General features: G+C 29.7%; 1 protein-coding gene across 1 annotated transcript in view; it reads right to left on the bottom strand.

Annotated features, from left to right (window-relative positions):
- plekha5 (pleckstrin homology domain containing, family A member 5) overlaps positions 1-22,216 on the bottom strand; it is a 195,897-nt gene that overhangs the window by 52,548 nt on the left and 121,133 nt on the right. The window contains exon 4 of the mRNA XM_073838461.1: positions 4,233-4,316. Coding sequence (XP_073694562.1) covers positions 4,233-4,316 — 84 coding nt within the window. The remainder of the gene's footprint in view (positions 1-4,232; positions 4,317-22,216) is intronic.

A 22,216-nucleotide genomic window follows, 5' to 3' on the forward strand; every position in this document is an offset into this window, starting at 1 on the left:
AAAAATGTGAATTATTAAAGTAAAAATAAATTAAGATTACATTAATAAATTTGTAATAAAATTTTGGTTTGCACATATTATAATTTGAAAAATTATTTACATTTAAATGAAAAAACTAGGGAAAGTGTGAAAAATTTCTGATTCAATAAGACACAATATTGACAATATATTTGGACAAAATCAGTTTGAGATATATAAAATGGATTTTGTCCAAATAAGAAGACACGACTGCGGTTTTCAAGCTGTCTCTTGTAATTGGTTCATAAGGGGCATAAGCATCAATCTCAACAAGCGTCGATACTCTGGAAACGTTTATTGTCCGGCTGATTAAGACAAATCAATGGCCTTAAAAATCTACGGCTTTGACAGTGAAGAGCTGAATGTCTAAAAATTCAATTCCACATCTAATTAAAATACCTTAAACACCCCAAACAACTCAATCTCTTACTTTCCACTCATTTCTGTTGCTATATAACTGCAAAAACAGCAACTGTTTTCTCTCCAAATCCAATCAAGAAAAGCAGAAATCTTGAAGTAATGGAGACGGAGACCTGCGTGAACTTCATGTCACAGCGTCTCACAAACGCACGCACACCTCAGAGTGAGACTTTCTCACGTCGTCGAGTAAAAATAAGTGTAAATCTCATTAACATCGACTTCACAGAAAAGCAAGATGGAGGTGATAATTGAAACAGGTAGAAAAAAAAGCAGCAAAGCAAACGAAACAGACTCTGACTTTCTCTCATTATCTGCCACGAGTTCAGTCCGCTCGAAAAACACTTCACATTCACATCCTTACAGGAATAAATTAAACAATAATGAAAGTGCTGTCTTGGTTTGCTCAGTCTCATGTTGTTTTAAACCTGTATGATGCTTGTTATTCAGTAGAAAACTGAAGACGACGTTTAGTACAATGTTCATACTTTACTGTCAAACACTGACAATTAATGAGGAAGGATAAAAAAAAACAGCCATATAGAAGCAGTGCTTATTACAGATGATTTGCAATCAGAAGATTTGCAAATAATTAAATATAAAATTAAAATTAAACTTAACTTTAATTTAAATTTTAATTTAATTTAACTTAATTTAAAATTTTATTTAAAATTGAATCTAATCTAATTTTAAATTAAATTTAATTAAATTAAATTAAATTTGATTTTTAATTTAATTTAATTTTTAAAATTGCATTTTTTTAAATAAAATAAAATAAAATAAAAATACATTTTATTAAATTTTGCCATTGCTATTTTAAGTTGTAGCCATTTGGGCATTCTGCATTTTTTAAATAAAATAAAAAATAAAATATTGGATTATTCAAATATATACATTGAAACTTATAATGGCAGCTTTTAGTTTTATATTGTCAGCTTTTAATTTATAAATAAAAATAAATTATATAAAAATAAAATTAAATAAAATATCAAATTAAATAAAATATAAAAATAAAATTAAATAAATTATAAAATATAAATTTAAATTAAATAAAAAATATATAAAATTAAATAAAAAATATAAAATAAAATATAATTTAAAATCTAAAATAAAATAAGTAAAATAATTTAAAAAAAATCACAAAAAATATATATACAGCAAAATTAAAACGCTTTACATTTCCATTTATCCTTTTTATTTTTATTTCTATTAATTTTTTAAAGAATGACAACACTGCCTACAAAATAGAGCAAAAGCCATTCAGACTACTTTTATAGTGCTTTTCCCCCCTCATTTTATCTAATCTTTGTAGGTTGTAAGTGTCTGTTGTACGAAAAAGAAACACGAAACATCATCTTTTGTTTTCCACAAAGGAAACAAAGTCAAAAAATGTTTCAAACAACACCAGAGCGAACAAACCCTCCCGCCGCTCGTCTTCATCAGACGCAAATATCTGCAGCACAAACGTTTCTTTCCCGCCGGACTGAGTCTCTCCCATCATCATCGCTTCAGAGAGGATCTGAAGTCTATCTACGGCAGCGTTTAGTCGCTATCTGCGAATAGAAACTGTGAATAGATTGGATAAATGGCGGCAGAGGGAAGCTGTTGACTTTGCTAGAGGACGCAGGAGGAAAGAAAGGAGAAAGAGAGCGAGATAAAGACTGGAGATGTGTTTGACAGCGGTTTGAGGGCAATTATCAGGAGAGCGGCTCGCGTTGGACAGGAGAGGTGAGCTGTGAAGAGGAGCAGAGCTCAACAAAGTCATGACTGCTTTCCCCGTCGGAGATACCGCCGCATAATCATCTTTCTCAGCTCTTCATTAACCGCCGGCCTGTTAATTGGTAGTGGCTTTGTGTGAAAATGTGGGGGTGTGTTAACTATTTAGTGGCTCAGTCTTTTATGAAGCACACACAAATAGTAACACGTTATTTGTTAACAGACGGGCCGGGAATAGTAGTGCTTTCGGATCAATCTCATTAAAAAAGGTCAAGAAAATATTTATATGAAGATATAATGAGATTAGGGGTTGATATGACCTGGAAATTAAATATTTAAACACTATACTTGAATGTAAATTATGCATTTATGTAATATGCATGCATATTTATATATATATTGCAAGTACATTGTTTCACCAAAATTGAAGCAAATTTAAATGTGCATTATATTGTACATCAGTGCAAAAAAATAATTATTAAATAAATAAAAAAAGAAATAAGTGATAAATTCATACAGTGAATAAAAACCAAGAATATCTAAATAACACCCAAAAAAAAAATAAAAAAAAATAAATAAAATTATATATATATATATATATATATATATATATATATATATATTACAATAAACAATGTATAAATAATACTTATTATTAAAATACAAAATATTAATTAAAAAAATATTCATTTTTCATAATAATAAATACATAAAGTAATTAAAAATTGTTCATACAATTAAATTATAAATATACAAATATCTAAATTTATATCTAAATAACACCAAGAATTTATGAAAAATGTATATTATTTTAGATATTAAAATAAATTAAAGACAGAAATTGTAACAAATATTAATGTATAAATAATAACTATAATTATTGAAATACATAATAGTTCTACAAAATTATTCATGTACTTTTATAAAAATAAATATAAAGTAATAATCAAAAAATGTTCATACTGTAAATTAAAAATGCAATTTATAAATATAAACATTTAAAGAATTTATCAAATATATTATTTTAGATATTTAAAAAAATACACAGAAATTTGAATAAATATTAATTAATATATAAATAATTAAAACTATTGAAACAAATTCCAAAAAAATATTAATATATTTGAATAACAAATACATATAAAGTAATAATTAAAAAATGTTCATACTGTAAATTAAAAAATACAATTAATTTAAAAATATAAAAATATCTACATTTATATATACCTAAATAACACAATAAAAAATAACGTATGAAAAATACATTTTTTAAACAGAGAGAAATTTTAACAAATATTAATATATAAATAATTATAATTATTGACATAAATAACATTAAGTCTAAAACAATATTTATATTTTTCATAATAATTAATATATATAAAGCAATTAAAAATTGCTTATACTGTAAATTTAATTCTAAACAATATTCATATATTTTACTAATATTAAATACATGTAAAGTAATAATAAAAAATGGTTTACACTGTAAATAAAAAAATACAATTTATAAATATAAAATTATATATACCTAAACTACAGTAATTAAAATTCATATCTTTTCATAATAATAAATACAAAGTAATATTTAAAAATTGTTCATAGTATAAATAAAAAAATACAATTACTACTGCATTAAAAACGATTAATTTATAAATATAAAAATATATAAGTTCTTAACAAAATATATATATTAATACATTGAAGCATTTATAATGACAGATAATATCTGACCACCATTATTATTATTTTTTATATTATATAATTTTCTGACCATATTTTTTTGAGATTGACTAAACTCATGAACCCATTTGCAGACTAATGGAAAATAATAATGCCATTTTGTGCCGTGTGACCCAGAAAAACAATCTTTTGACTTATTCTCAAATATGAATAGTTTAATTATCTGTTTTTTATAATTCTTTATACCCCTTATTAGCCAACATTCAATGCTCCCCAAAAAACGACAGAGCAGCACATTGGGCTGCATGAATGTGATTGTGTGTAAAGTCCAGACAAAGCGCTCTGTTTCTGACTCAATGCTGCAGGAAACTGTGAAGAGACGGAAAGAAATGACTCACTGTTCGTTGACGACAAAGATGCAGTTGTCTTGCGAAGGAACGCCTGTGACGGGATGCTTGCAGGTCACCTTTCGCTCATTGTGACTGCAGGAGAGAAAAGACACAGGAATTGTGGGAATTAGAGACATGTGAGATTCATGTTCACACTTTGACACTCCATTAAGAGCCGTTCGATCATTGGAACGATTCAACGAGCCACGGGATTCACATGCCGCCCTGCTGCTGAACATCAGACCAGCTCAACAAGACCATCTTTAGACACACTCACCAACCGAGACGAGAAAACAATGCTACAAACTGTTTCACATTTAGGATTTTATTGCATAGTATACACTGGTAAACACACGCAGGTTATTTTCTAGCTATGTCACAACATATGTTAAAAGTGGAGATTTTAACTGAGGTGTTGTCATTTGTGTATTTGCCTGCTATTTTACAAAACAAAAAAATAAAAAATAAAATAAAAATAAAAATAAATAAATAAATAAATAAAATAAAAAAATAATTCATACTTTTAGTAAAAACTAAACCTTTTGCTAAAGGCTCAAATAAACAATAAAATTAATTCAGAATTTTTTTAAAAAATAGTTTTGAGAAATTAACATAACTATTTACTGTATTACACTGAGCATTTTTGGTTTATGTCCTGAAAATAAAATAAATAAAATAAAATAAAAACATTTTTACTAAAAGCTCAAATAAACAATAAAACGATTTTAAAATCATATATATTTTATATAATTATACAATTATAAAATGTTTGAGAAATTTAAATTGTATTATACTGAGCATTTTTGGTTTATGTCCTAAAATAAATTAAAATAAATTAATTTTAGTAAAAACTAAACATTTTGCTAAAAGTTTAAATAAACAATAAAATTATTTTCAAATAAATAAAAAAACAAATTAAACTAAACTATTTATTGTTTTGAGCATTTTTGGTTTATGCCCTAAAATAAAATAAAATAAAATAATTTTAGTAAAAAATAACCATTTTACTAAAAGCTCAAATAAACAACAAAATGATTTTAAAATTATATATATAAAAAAGTTGTTTGAAAAATTATAATTTTTACTTCATACTATTTTTGGATTAAAAAAATAAAGTAAAATAAAATAAAGTGAAAAATTATTCATAATTTCACTTACTAAAAACACAAATAAACAAATCTAAAATTATTTTTAAATTAACAATAATTTTTTATAAATTTGTTATAAAATAAAATTAAAATGATAAAAATAAATAATTATAATTTTTAAAATAAAGTTTTATTTATATTAATTTTTTAATTATTGTATTTTTGTTATAAATAAATTATATTTTACATATAAATATTAAAATGATAAAAATAAATTATAACTTTTAAAATGCATTAAAAAATCTACTACTCATAAGTACTGATAATACGATAATAATAATAAATTAAAAAATAATGACAATTATTTAACACAGAGCCCAATAATTATTCATAATTTTTTTGAAGTAAATAAAATATAAACATAAATAGAATATACACTAAAATCATTTTTTAAATCATTTTATTATTTATTAACACACATACACATATATAAACTCATTTGTTCTACCAGGCTGACGTCAGAACCACCTAAAACAGCTAGAATCCACATAAAACCAGCACTCGCCATCAGAGTCCGGTTTTAGTCTGATTTCCCAACAGAACCGAGTCAAACATGATGTAACCCAGCTGAAAACTCAACAGATGACATCTACCCAGAAACCTCCTCAGCAGCTATCACACACACACACAGACACAGACTCACACTTAAACACACAGATCTACACACCTTGAGCGAGGGGTGGTGCAGAATTTCAACATGTCAGTCTGTCTGTCTGTCTGTCTGTCTGTGTGTGTCTCCAGGGGCCGCCGGTGGCTCTCTATCGCCTCAATCCTGTCTCTCTCTCTCTGTCTGTCTCTACTCCTGCTGTTTATCACCAATCGGAGCATGCAGTGAGAGCTGCCGCTTTCAGCAGTCATACGCCCCGATCACAAGAGCATGGAGACAGACATACGCCCACCCTCCCCGTCTCTCCTCTCCACCCTCTTTCTCTCTGCCATGAGGCGCCGACGTCTCAATAAATACAATTACGGCGAGAGAGGACAGAGGAGGCCGTTCACAGCAGATAAAGGCCGTTGGGCTGTGATAAACGCTCTGTTTCGCTCACATGGACAGTCACAGGGCTGCTGGGGAACATGTGGACGGACTGAGGCGTGCTGGTCTGGACGGGACGAGGTTCAAGCCGAATGAATCGAGGTTGAGAGGAACTACACAAAACACTCACACATATGCATTAAAGCATCAAAAAGAACAGGATTTTACAAATCTATTCAGCATAAAGGCTATAAAATACTACCATGATATATATAGAGAAATATAGCTGGACATATAAGGCGTTGAATACAGTATGTCACCTTGCATGTGACATATTTAACACCTTATATGTGACCCTGGACCACAAAACCAGTCTTTAGTCGCTGGGGTATATGTGACCCTGGACGACAAAACCAGTCATAAGGTTAAATTTGACAAAACTGAGATTTATACATCATATGAAAGCTCAATAAATAAGCTTTCTGTTGATGTATGGTTTGTTAGGATAGGACAATATTTGGCCGAGATACATCTATTTGAAATCTAGAATCTGAGGATGCAAAAAAATCAAAAAGCCTGAGAAAATCACCTTTAAAGTTGTCCAAATTAAGTTCTTAACAATGCATATTACAAATCAAAAATTACATTTTGATATGTTTACAGTAGGAATTTTACAAAAAATCTTCATGGAGCATGAACTTTACTTAATTTCTTAATGATTTTTGGCATAAAAGAAAAATCAAAAATTGTGACCCATGCAATGTATTTTTGGCTATTGCTACAAATATACCCCAGCGACTTAAGACTGGTTTTGTGCTCCAGGGTCACATATTTGTAGCAATAGCCAAAAATACATAGTATTGGTCAAAATTATTGATTTTTTTTTTTTTATGTCAAAAATAATTAGGAAATTATGTAAAGATCATGTTACATTAAGATTTTTTTGTAAAATTCCTACTGTAAACCTATCAAAATGTAATTTTTGATTAGTAATATGCATTGTTAAGAACTTAATTTGGACAACTTTAAAGGTGATTTTCTCAATATTTTGATTTTTTTGCATCCTCAGATTCCAGATTTTCAAATAGATGTATCTCGGCCAAATATTGTCCTATCCTAACAAACCATACATCAATAGAAAGCTTATTTATTGAGCTTTCATATGATGTATATATCTCAGTTTTGTCAAATTTAACCTTATGACTGGTTTCGTGGTCCAGGGTCACATATGTGATATATTTACTTTTTTGTACATGTATGTTTTATTATGTACTAAAGTGAACAATCGTTCAAAAAAAATTATATTAAATTATTATAAACAACTTTTTAGAAGTTCTAAAAAATATGTTGTTTTACAAATTAAAATAAGTAAACAGCTTTGTATTTTATAAAATTAAATACAATTAACTGTATTTATTTAATAAGTAATAATTCAATAAAAGTAATAAAATAACATGTAAATAAATGAAAAATATATAATTTAATTTCACAGATATGAATATATTATTTAATTTGATAAATATTTAATTAATTTAAAAATTTTATATAAGTTATATGTGTATGTATTATACTGAAAATTTTTGGATTATGCCCTGAAATTAAATTAAATTAAATTAAATTTATAATTTGAATAAAATGTTTTTATACAAAAAACCTAAAAACTAACTAAAACTTTTACTAAAAACACAACTAAACAATAAAATTATTTTAAAATTAGATTTTTTTTAGATAAATAGTAAATAAAATTATATATTATATATTACATATAAAAATTAACATTATAAAAAAAGATTTTATTTTTTGTTTAATTTTATAAATATTATATATATATATATATATACACACACACATACATACACACACACGTATAATATATACACATTTCAACGTCATTATACAAAAACATTTATTTTATTTTGTTTGTGTTGTGCGTGTAATTTATATTTATTTTTATTTAGTTTATATTTTTATTTAAATAGTTGAGATATATTTTTAATATTTTTATTTTTTTAATTTAAATTAGGGCAATAATTGCCATTTTGTTTCAATTATGTGTTTCTAACTGGAAAGAAATTTGAATAGTATTTTTTTGTATTAAATAGGCAATATAACAGTATTAATAGTTACAGGTTTTTTTTGTCAGTTTGCTTTATTTGTAGCTTTAGCAGCCTAGCATGACCTTCCATGTGTTTCCTACAGCAGGATTATATGTCTTTATATGGCTTTCTCTGCTGAACAGAAAATCTTCATTTAATCTCTTTTTTAAAAGCTTTTAACCCTGCGTTTGTCCTAAAGCTGATGTTAGTAACAGCTCAAGGTTCCCATCAGTATATTGATTGTCTCTCGTTCACCTTGAATAAGATCCTTGGGTCTTCTGTGTCCTTTTGTGCTTCTCATCTCCGCGTCTATTCATTTTAAACCGGTCGACAGCGATATGATTGGCTCCGCTGATTGATGACAAAACTTTGGATGCTGAAACCGTTTGGGACAACCGTGCTGCCGTTTCGGCGCTGTTTACTGGTTAATTTATTGTTGCCAAGGCAACTGTTACTCTGGGAGGATGCTAATCACTTTACCGACCCGCTTTTCAATCCATCATCCGTCGCTCGCTCAGTTTGACTGTGGGCTTCTGCCTCTGCTGCGGCATCTTGTTTCAATAACAGTTTCATTAACCAAAGAGACTACTTTAAAAACTGTTCAACTTTGGATAAAGAGGTTTAAATCAGAGGCGATTTTAAAATGTATCGGTCCTGACACTCTCTAACCTATGGAAGCATGTGTCTGCCAACAATAAAATAAAAAATTTAATTAAAAAATGAATAAAAATAAAATAATAATTGCTCTCTTACACTTTTTTTTCCCCCAGAATTGCATGATATAAACTCACAATTGCATGTTTTTAAAATCTGAATTGCGCAATTTAACCTAAACTTAAAATTGCAAGTTTATATCTCAGTTCTTAGAAAAATTAAAAAAACTCGCAATTAAGAGAAAAAGTCTAAATTGCAAGATAAAAGCTCACAATTTCAAGAAAAAATGTGTTTGCAAGAAAAAAAAGTCAGAATTGCAAAATATAAACATGCAATAATGAGAAAAAAGTGTGAATTCAGAGATATAAACTTAAATAATTACGAAAAAAAAGTCAAAATTGCAAAAATATAAATGTCAGAATTGTGAAACGTAACCTAAAAATAATAACAACAACAAAAAAAGTCAGAATTGCAAATAAAATAGCAAGAAATTGTAAAATATAAACTTGGGTTTAAGAGAAAAAAAGTCATAATTGTAAGATATAAACCCGAAATTGCGAACAAAAAGCCAGATTTATGAGGAAAACTGTCAAAATTGCAAAATATAATCTCGCAATTGCAAGACAGAAGTTAGAATTGCGAAATACAAACTTGGGTTTAAGAAAAAAAGTCAAATTTTTTTGATTTTTTGAAATTATTTTTTGTTTAATTTTATAAATATTATAAGTTATATATATAACATTTATTTTATTTTTGTTTATTTTTTTTTTAGATTTTTATTTAAATACTTTGTTAATACTTTATTTATATTTTTATTTATTTATTTATTTTAATTTTCTATCTATCTATCTATCTATCTATCTATCTATCTATCTATCTATCTATATATATATAATTGCAAATAAAATAGCAAGAAATTGTAAAATATAAACTTGGGTTTAAGAGAAAAAAAGTCATAATTGTAAGATATAAACTCGAAATTGCAAACAAAAAGCCAGATTTACGAGAAAAACTGTCAATTGCAATTGTAATTGCGATAAAAAAGTCAGAACTATGAGAAATAAACTTGAAATTGAAAAAAGAAAGTCAGAGTTGTGAGAAAAAAGTCAGAATTGCAAAATACAAACTTGGGTTTAAGAAAAAAAAAAGTCAAAATTGTAAGATATAAACTCACAATAATGAAAAAAAAAGTCAGAAATGTCAGATATAAACTTGAAATTGTGAGCAAAAAGCCAGAATTGCAGGAAGAACAGTCAAAATTGTGACTTGTAAACTCGCAATTCCAAAAAAATGATAGTAAAAAAAAAAGGTCAGAATCACAAGAAGTCAGAATTATTATTGCAATAATAAAAAAAGTTATAATTTTGAGACATAAACTTGCAATCAAGAGAAAAAAAAAAGTCAAAATTGCAAGCAAAAAGCCAGGATTGTGAGACATAAACTTTAGTTTGTTTCGCAATTCTTTAATTTTTGCAAAAAGTTTATATCACGCATTTCTGAGAAAACAGACAGAATTTCTGGCAGCTGCATATGATGATGATAAATATTCAGAGCGACCTGTAGTTAACACTCCTCCACACTGTATCAGGAGAGTACATGTGACACGACACGCTACATTATGTCACGTACAGACCGCTGCGGGACACATTCATGCATACATGCATGACCGTCAGCGGATCGCACAAAAATAGCTCGACATCTCTCTCTCTTTCTCTCTGTGTGTCACTCAGAGGTGCGTTTGGGCGAGGAGGTCACACTTGACTTGTTTCTGTCACATCGGCGGATCACCCAAGGGCTGCGTCTGTGCTCTACCTCTGCCAGGCCTGCAGGGACCGCAGATGTGCCGGAGAACAGGTGGACACGGCCAGCTGTGGACCAAGCGCACAAACTGCTGCAAGACACCCTAAAACCTTAAAAGCACTCGAAGGCATGAACAAGAGATGATTGAGGAGCTGTCAGGGAAGCACACGTCTTCATGAATCTCCTCAACATGACGGCGCTCTGAAAGGCTTTTTTAAGGCACGTTAAACACGACGCAGAGACATCGGGAGACGCATATTGCACAGATGGGTTTGTAAACTACATGCAGATGCCACTTCAGTGCATAAAAACACATATGCATATGGTAAAAACACTTGTACAGCTTTATATTTTTTCGACTGATCTACACGTGTAGGTTTCACGCACCAAAAAGAGTCATAATTGAGTTTGCATGAGATTTACTCCTCACTGTCTGTGAACAACATGCAAGTTACAGATGCAGTATAAATGGTTTGCCATAAAAGTGATAATTTCGTATATTTCCATATGACTGGAAATAAAAATTGACTAAAAATAAATGTTTTTACAATATATTACAAGATTGTAATACATACGATGGATGTATACATGCATTGGCAACATTAAGACACATTTAAAAAATTTTACTTCAAAAATATTATATAAAAAGCAATAAATAATATACACAATGTATGTATACATTGGCAACATTAAGACATTTTTACATTTTTTTAACTTAAAAATTATATTATATAAAAAAAGCAATAATATTAATGATAAATTGTATACATTTAAAGCAATTCAATATATCTGACATATGCATATATAATATAAACCCTTACAAATAATATGCTAAATACATACATTTTATATAATACATTTGTTGGTATATTTAGAATAATATATACAATGTATGTATACATTCATTGGCAACATTAAGACATAATATTTTTTTTATTGAAAAAATATCATATTAATAATAAATTGTATACAATTAAAGCAATTCCATATATCTGACATATGCATATTTAATATTAACAATTACAAAGAATATAATAAATAAAAAATAATTATATAATGGCAAAAATATGTATATAATGTCTATAATTGATTTATTTATTATATTATTTGTAATTGTTTATATTAAATATGCTTGTGTCAGATATATGGAATTGTTTTTATTATATACAGTTTATGACATGGCATATTTACTGGTTTAAATAAATAAATAAATTGTATATAACAGAATAAAAGGCCTATATAAATAAATAAATAAAATATATTAATATATTTTAATACATAAATATATTAATAAATTGTATATAATAATAATGGATTTGTTTTTATTAAATACAATGTACTGTATATGTATACATAAAATATAATAAAAACAATTTCATACATATGTAAATGTGTATGTATGTATGTATGTATGTATGTATGTGTATATATATATATATATATATATATAGTAAATATAAATATGCAGCCATATACTAACTGGCATAAAAATGTATAAAATATATAAATGTACACAAATATACATGCTAAATATATGTAAAAACATGTAGAAATGGGCGGCCATATGCTGTTAAATTGTCACATGATTATTTCTGAACAAGCCAATAAGAATGATCAAATCATCAGGGAGGAGCAGAAACGTCCGCTTTGGACAGCCTGAATACAAACGCATCGAAGCTAAACTTGTTTTTCTCTCGTGCTCTTCAAAGAGGCCATCGGGTTGCAGGGTGTACTTCATTTGATTAATGGGGTAAAACTAGTAATATCAGTAATGGAGAACACAGAGCGCTTGATGGCTCATTTTCTGCTGTGTCATTGTGAAAGCCTGCGGCAGCACTGGGAAAATTGCTGAAAATCACAAGTGCCTGTTTGAGCTTTCACAGAGATTTGCTTATTTGATGATTCGCCGAATGCGGAGCTCATGAAAGAGAGATTTCTACAAATTGACCGAGAGTCTGAAAACAACACACCGACATTAAAGATGATACAACTATGGATGGAGTAATGGATGTTGTGGAAATAATTTGCAAAGGCCGGTATATTCACTCTGATGTATCAAGAACGAGGGCACTTTTGGTAGCAATCCAAGTTTTTCAAGGGAAAGTCAGGAAATTGAAAAAAAATCAACAAGTGTTTTCCACGGTTCCTTCACTTTGACTGCACATTGATGGCAAACAAGCACATTACAAATCACGCTAATTGGTTGTAAACACAATTTGTCAAAGCACGAGCCACAGGCTAAAAGAGAGGGAGAGCAAATAGAGAAAAAGCGATCATGACAGGAAGTGATAATGATTTTAAAAGGAAACCAGCATGTACTGAGAATCAAAATACGGGCCAACCATTTAAAAAACAAATTTCTATCACCTCATTTTTATTTATAGGCCCAAACTGTGTGCTAACAATCTATTCTGAACACAAGCTTTATCTCATTTATTTAGTAAAATAGGCATGAAATGGTGTCTGTCCAGCCATTATGGTCATTAAATGTCCATACGGTCCCAAAATGCTGAATAAAAGATGGCAATAATTGATGTGACCCAGTGGCTGAATTTAGCTTCACATTCTGTGAAAGGTTCTCCTGGAAATAAACAATGTTCAGTGTTCCTGTGGGCATTCAAAAGCTCGGGGAGAAACGTGGACAATGAAGCATGCGCTCCCGGCGGGGCGTCTGCCATTCACATGTGCTCTCTGCGGCCCGCGGCCGACCTTTCTGAAAGGCCAGCATGCCCTCGCGCCCTCCCGTTACCCTCTCTGCTTTCACACCATCAACGCAGAGCTTTCCAGAACGGTTCCTTGACTCAGACATGCTGAAGACTGAAAGATTGAGCTGGAAGAGAGATTTTGGTGATGTAACTTATGTAATCATGTATACTGGGTGGAAACACAAGGGAAATGCTGATGTATCGGTGTCATCTGCCGAAAAGGTTTTTCTGTTTGGTCGACAAGTGAAATGTCCAAATTCATTTTCAGTGCCAAAAGCTAGGTTGGCAGTATGGGAAATGCTGATTATACTCAAAAAACCTGGTATAGATGCCAAAAACGACATTTATTTAATATTTGAACTCATTTTCAATGTTAAAAGCGAGTTATTCAATGCTTTGCTGTACCAACAAATTGAAATCAATATGAAACGGGTCTTCACAACCTGTTTTACTTCTGTAAAATGGTGCAACATGGCGAAACAAAATAAACTTTACATATTCACAAAAAAATAAAATAAAATAAAATAAAAATTCCCATTAGAATAGACCGAATTATAAAAAAGTGGGTTTTTGATACTAGAATAGAGCCAGATTTGCATGCAACTATATTAAGGAATGGCTCAAAAGCTATTTGGCACGCATGTTGAGGTTATTTTCCAGATCAAAGATACACAGGAGATGCTGATTATACTCAAAATACTTGGTAGAGATGCCAAAAACAACATTTCTAGAAACATCTGAACTCATTTTCAATGTCAAAAGTGAGTTATTCAATACTTTGCTGAATCAAAAAATGGATATTAATGTGAAACGGGTCTCACAACCTATTTGACTTCTGTAAAATGGTGTAACAGAGCAAAACAAGAAATTCAACAAGAAAAAAAACTTAATTCTTCCATTGGAATTAACTGAATTATGAAAAGTGAGTATTTCATATTAGAATGGAGCCAGATTTGCATGCAACTATGCTATATAATGGCCAAAAAAAGTTATCTGGCATGCATGTTGTTTTCCAGATACATGGGAAATGCTGATTATACTCAAAAAACCTGGTATAGATGCCAAAAACGACATTTATTTAATATTTGAACTCATTTTCAATGTTAAAAGCGAGTTATTCAATGCTTTGCTGTACCAACAAATTGAAATCAATATGAAACGGGTCTTCACAACCTGTTTTACTTCTGTAAAATGGTGTAACATGGCGAAACAAAATAAACTTTACATATTCACAAAAAAAAATAAAATAAAATAAAAATTCCCATTAGAATAGACCGAATTATAAAAAAAGTGGGTTTTTGATACTAGAATAGAGCCAGATTTGCATGCAACTATATTAAGGAATGGCTCAAAAGCTATTTGGCACGCATGTTGAGGTTATTTTCCAGATCAAAGATACACAGGAGATGCTGATTATACTCAAAATACTTTGGTAGAGATGCCAAAAACAGCATTTCTAGAAACATCTGAACTCATTTTCAATGTCAAAAGTGAGTTATTCAATGCTTTGCAGAATCAAAAAATGGATATTAATGTGAAACGGGTCTTCACAACCTATTTTACTTCTGTTAAATGGTGTAACAGAGCAAAACAAGAAATTCAACAAGAAAAAAAAACTTAATTCTTCCATTGGAATTAACTGAATTATGAAAAGTGAGTATTTCATATTAGAATGGAGCCAGATTTGCATGTAACTATGCTATATAATGGCAAAAAGCTATCTGGCATGCATGTTGTTTTCCAGATACATGGGAAATGCTGATGATACTCAAAAACTTGGTATAAAATCCAAAAACGGCATTTCTAGAAATAGCTGCACTCATTTTCAATGTCAAAAGTGAGTTATTCAATGCTTTGCTGAACCAAAAAATGGATATTAATGTGAAACGGGTCTCACAACCTATTTGACTTCTGTAAAATGGTGTAACAGAGCAAAACAAGAAATTCAACAAGAAAAAAAAACTTAATTCTTCCATTGGAATTAACTGAATTATGAAAAGTGAGTATTTCATATTAGAATGGAGCCAGATTTGCATGCAACTATGCTATATAATGGCCAAAAAAAGTTATCTGGCATGCATGTTGTTTTCCAGACACATGGGAAATGCTGATGATACTCAAAAACTTGGTATAAAATCCAAAAACGGCATTTCTAGAAATAGCTGAACTCATTTTCAATGTCAAAAGTGAGTTATTCAATGCTTTGCTGAATCAAAAAATGAATGTTAATGTAAAAAAGGCCTTCACAACCTATTAGACTTCTGTAAAATGGGATAACTGAGCAAAATAAGATATTCAACAAGAAAAAACTTCACTTTTTCCATTGATATTGGAATTGTTTTCTATAGAATGTAGACAGATTGTCATGCAAGTATACTAAATAATTGCTAAAATCTATTTGGCACACATGTTGTTTTCCTGATCAAAAGACATGGAAAACACTGATTATCACTATAAAATCACTGATTATATACTCAAAAACTTGGTATAGATGACAAAAGCGACATTTCTAGAAATATCTGAACTTATTTTCAATGTCAAAACAAGATATTTATAAAGAAAAAAATATATATTTCTATTGGAGTTGATTATGAAAAGAGGGTATTTAATATTAGAATGGAGCAAGATTTGAATGCAAGTATGCTATATAATGACAAAGCTAGTTGGCATGCATGTAGTTTTTCAAATCAAAGATAGATGGGAAATGCTGTTTATACTCAAGATTGGTATAGATGACAAAATGACATTTCTAGAAATATCTGAACTTATTTTCAATTTCAAAAGAGTTATTCAATGCTTTGCTGTACCAGCAAATAGAGGTCAATTTGAAACCTATCTGCAAAACCCAATTTACTTTTGTTAAAAAAAAAAAAAAAATTTTTTTTTTTTTTTTAGTATGCTAAATAATGCCAAAAACTTTGGCATGCGTGTTGTTTTCCAGATCAAAGATACATGATAAATGCAGATTATACTCAAAGACTTGGTAAAGATGCCAACACAACATTTTTAGAAATAGCTGGACTCATTTTCAATGTCAAAAGTGAGTTATTCAATGCTTGATCCTCCAACAAATGGAACTTTGTTGTATTTTTTGGTTTATTTCTGTAAAATGGTGTAACTTAGCAAAACAAGATATTCAACAATAAAAATTCTTTATTCTTTCCATTTGAATTGACTTAATTATAAAACATAGGTATTTCATATTAGAATTCAGCCAGGCTTGAACTCAAAAAGAATGGCTAAAAAGCAATTTGGCTAATGGTTAACATTATTCAACCAACTGCATGGCCTAAAAAGAAAATATTTTGATAAAAACCTATGATAATAAGACAAACGTCTAAGAATCTCAAAAGTTCTCAAACACTATTCTGAAGGACATTTATAGGAGTATATATATGAATGAACGAAATGAGCCGCTGCTGCCAGTCTTAACGCTAATGATGCATTTCAGTTTAGACGAATCATATGAATCATCTCCGACTGAATGAATCTCTCTCTGCCATCATCCGATCTGGAAGCCCAACTCGTAATTAGTAAATGACTAATTATGAATAAATATGCCACACATGTCATCCGGAATAGGGGCCGTACTCGTTCATTGTGAAGCGTTCATAATGGCACACTGTTTGAAAGAGATACCGGCCCGCTGCAAATGTCAAAGTGTTGATAAAATCTTAATTTAAAAGTCTCTGAAGAACAACCGGCGGAGAACAAACGTTCGTGGCATTCACATCTAAGAAACACCACACGCTTGGGTGCAGTTTAGGGAAAAATGTCTAAAAAGCACCAAATCCTGGACAGGCTTATCTCATTAAGAAAAAGGGCCAATATAAGCCGCCCATGGAGAATCTAGCGCTGTGCAAATGGAAAGAAAGAGCAAATCCCCTCATTTGTTACTTAATCAGAGAGTAATTCCTTCAAGAAGGTTGATTCCAGAATAAGCGATTGTACATTCCATAAGCGGGTTAACCAAGGCGAATCTGGGAGTATACGAGGGGTCAAAGCACAGTATGAGAAACTGACACTTACTAGGACATGCACCATGCAATTACACATTTTTACCAATTAAACAGCCAGCCAGTCTATGTTTACCACATGCAAATGAAAATAATCGCCCAAATGAACCAACCTCAATTATGCGGTTCACTTATAACATGTTTTGAGGATATAAGACTCTCAGTTTCATTTACATTCACATCAAAGCATTAACAAAGCATCAACTAGTCAGTTAAACTCTTTCAACCCAACTTCTGGCAAGAAACATCATGAAACATTCATCGTTTTTTGGTACAACAGTGAGTAGCATCAAAACACACGCACACACTGATGTTAGTATTATAATATTAAAGATTCGATTATGCATGGAATTGAAAAAAAGTGTAAACCAGGCTTAGATGATTTTCTGATCTAGGTCTGGCTGTTTTAATGGGGTTTCCACACAGCTAAAAACATCTAGGACAAGCAAAGCAGCTTAGGCTGGTCTATGCAGGTTTTGCAGACTACTGTTGAAAAAAAAAAAACTTTAAATGTTTTTAAAAAATGTCTCTTCTGCTCACAGAGGTTGCATTCATTTGTCTAAAAATACAATAAAAACAGTAATATTCTGAAATAATATTTCAATTTAAAATAGCTACTTTCCATGTGAATACATTATACAATTTAATTTATATCTGAGACGCAAAGCTGAATTTTCAGCATCATTACTCCAGTTTTCAGTGTCACATGACCCTTCAGAAATCAATCTAATATGCTGATTTGCTGCTCAAGAAATTTAATACTTTTCTGGAAACTGTGATGCATTACTATTTTTTAGGATTCTTTAATTAATATAATGTTCAAAAGAACAGCATTTATATATTATATAAATCTTTTATAAGTTTATACATCTCTTTACAGCCACTTTTGCTTGAATAAAAGCAATAATTAAAATAAATAAATAATCTCTTACAATCTTACAGATCTTAAACTTGTCAATGAGGTTTTTTCACAATAACATTCTACATTTTGGTGCCAGTAAGATTTTTTTTAAAATGTTTTTGAATAAGTCTCTTCTGCTCACCAAGGCTGCATTTATTTGTCTAAAAATACAATAAAAACAGTAATATTCTGAAATAATATTTCAATTTAAAATAGCTACTTTCCACGTGAATACATTATAAAATTTAATTTATATTTGAGATGCAAGCTGAATTTTCAGCATCATTACTCCATTCTTAAGTGGTACTTCAGAAACAATTCTGATGTGCTGAATTTTTTTTATGATCAACAACATTAAAAACAGTTATGCTACTTAATATTTTTGTAGAAACCTCGAGGCATTATAATTTTTGTTCAAGACTATACACATCTTTACAGCCACTTTTAATCAATTCTTGCTGAATAAAAGGCTGCATGAATTTGTCTAAGAATTCAATAACAACAGTAATATTCTGAAATAATATTTCAATTTAAAATAGCTACTTTCCATGTGAATACATTATACAATTTCATTTATATCTGAGACGCGAAGCTGAATTTTCAGCATCATTACTCCAGTCCTGAGGGTCACATGATACTTCAGAAATCATTCTAATTTGCTGATTTTTGCCTCAAGAAACATTTTTATGATCATCAACATTGAAACCAGTCATGCTACCTAATATTTTGTGTAAATGGTGATGCATTACTATTTTTTCATGATTCTTTGATGTTCAAAAGAACAGCATTTATACATTATAAAAATCTTTACAGCCACTTTTAATCGATTCTTGCTGAAAAAAAGCAATCCGACTGACCTTAAACTTTTAAATTATAGTATATATCATCACAATTTCTTCCAGCATTGAGATGTAACACTGAAGGAAGACATTTGTGTGTTTGTTATGCATGCTTTTTCTCATGCAAATATAAAAGACGCATCGTTTTGTTATTGCAAACATTCTTTGATTCAATTTCGCCAGAGCAAATCTTGTTAATACAATGCACACTGCAGGATTTACATGATTAGCGTTTGATGCATGCATCAGTAACAGTTCAACGCCATGCACCATTATGCGCAACTACTTTTAGTGTGGTGTTATTTTAAAAACACTAATGTAAAGTACTGCATGCAATCTAATGTACTTCATAATGTCCTGATTGCACCTGCTCCTGCAATCACCAGCACATTACATCACCGACGCAGCTTGATAGAGCCGTCAAGTAGTTCCTCCCCAGCGAGCACAAAAACACAGATTCGCTCATGTCTGGCACAGGCGGCCCTGCGTTGGTGTTGCTAATAGTAACCACTGCAGATGGCTGTTGTTGTGTCAGTAATGGCAGGGCTGCATTCTGGCTCTTTTACCCTAAAAAGCATGACAGGAAGTTCGGGGGGAAAAGCTAAACAAGAGGCTCATTTGGAGGCAGATGGGCCGAAAGCGTGTCTCCCGTTGAGATGCTTCAGAAAGCATGGAACCCGAGTGCCGGATAACGTCGCAACGCTCTTAGAAAAGCCGTCCAACGGTTTGTTTCTTCCAGCTCAGGATCGCCCACGTGCTGATTAGAGACGTGCAAATGGACGAGAACATGCAGGACTGTCTGTAAATCTCAATTAAACGCACAAGAGCGTGTGTCTCCGGGAGTTTTGCATGAGCAGATGTACTGAAGAATATGGCCTATTATTCTCTGGCGGTAATGGGTTTAAGAGGGGGACGTTCAAGAGGGCGGCGTGCTTACGGTGTACAAGCATCAACTAACATATGTCATCTCAGACGGTAGCAGAAGGCAAAGAAAGATAAAACGCCTGGCTAATGCTTGAACGACTTCATTAACTAAGACTTCTGGTTGTGTTATGCTTATTGACTTTCGCTCGTGTTATTATTATAATAGTTATATCATATGGACAGGAGAGTCAACAATGTTTTTGTTTTTTCTAGCTGATAAAATCGATAATGATTTCAAATAAGACAGACATCATAGGTAAGCAAAGATGAGCATATTAACAGAGCGAGTTATCGTTATAGATTTTTTTATAAATGCTATTCTTAGAGTGAACGGGCCTTCAAGATAGGCAATACATGAGAAAACGTCAAAGTGAAAAGGCAAAAATTAAAATAAACAATTATTATACATTATGTAGTGCAATTACAATAATTTATGTGTCTCATATTTTATATACATTTGAAATATGTAAAATGTAAAACTGTATATTTAAAATTACTTAAACTTTATAATACATAATTAATATAATATATCAGATTTATTTCTAAACAATGTAATAATCAGTACTTATTATTAAAATATAAATTATAAAATATACATGTAATTATTTCACCAAAATATATTGCTAAATTGTATTCAAAATATTTAAAATGTAAATTTATATTTAAAACTACTTATAATTATATTATTTAAAAATATATAAAAATATAAATTAATATATATATATATACACACATTTTTTTAAATATTCAAAATGCTAACATTTGTTTATAATATAAATATATCATTTTATAATATTTAAAATTATAATTTATTTTATATATATATATATATATATATATATATATATATATATATATATATATATATATATATGCATTTTATTTGACTTTTAAAATGTAAACTTTATATTTAATTAAAATGAAATATATTGATATTATAACTAATTATTTACCATTATAATTCATATTATATTATATTATTAATTATATATAAGACATATTTTAGCAATAATATATAACATAATATAATATAATATATCTAATTTTTATATTAATTTATGATAATCATATTTTTAGATATGTGATTCCTAAACTATATAACTATATATATGATAAATATTTAAAATGCAAACATTTATGTTTATAATATAACTATATATAATATATTTTATAACATTTAATATTATAATTTATGTATATACACATACTTAAAATGTAGAAGATTTAAAATTTAGATTTGAAATCTTTAAAATGCACTTATATATAACATAATATAAAATGCATATATATGTAAAATTTACTTTTTTATTACTAATTAATATTATATACTATATATAATGAATAATTTTATTAATCGTTAATTTAATAATTATATTTTATTTAAAAGAAATCTAAATTATAAACATTCCATGAAAATCACAAACAATACACTAAAATTACATAAATATAAAAAACAAAAGCAGACTTATAAATAACTGATACAAAATAGAATGAAAATGGAAACAAAGTATAAAAGCTAACAAAAGTAAACAAACACTATAATAGTATATAAATAACACTAAATCAGCACATCTCTGAACTACATTGCATTACAGAAGTAAAACAGTCTGCAACTGCAGTGGTACATTCATTTTGGTCAGGATGAAGCATGAGATATGCTGAATGTGAGCGGGATCAGAGGCCGTCTGTGAGGGACACGCATGAATAAGGATGAGAATAGTCTCAGTGCTGCATGACAACAAAAAAACAACTTCTGTGCTCTGAGGGCCGTGACCTGCATCTCAGAGCGTCAATACAGCATCGGCCCATTACTGTCACACACAAACAAATCTGAGCAGGGCAACAGCTGCCATCTGGAAGCGTAATGAAGCCCTGATTCATGGCAGGTTGTTCAACAGATAAAAAAAACTTCTAGACAAAGCCATTTATAGTGCAAA

Source organism: Garra rufa, chromosome 4 (genome assembly GCF_049309525.1).
Source record: "Garra rufa chromosome 4, GarRuf1.0, whole genome shotgun sequence".
NCBI classification, from domain to species: Eukaryota; Metazoa; Chordata; class Actinopteri; order Cypriniformes; family Cyprinidae; genus Garra; species Garra rufa.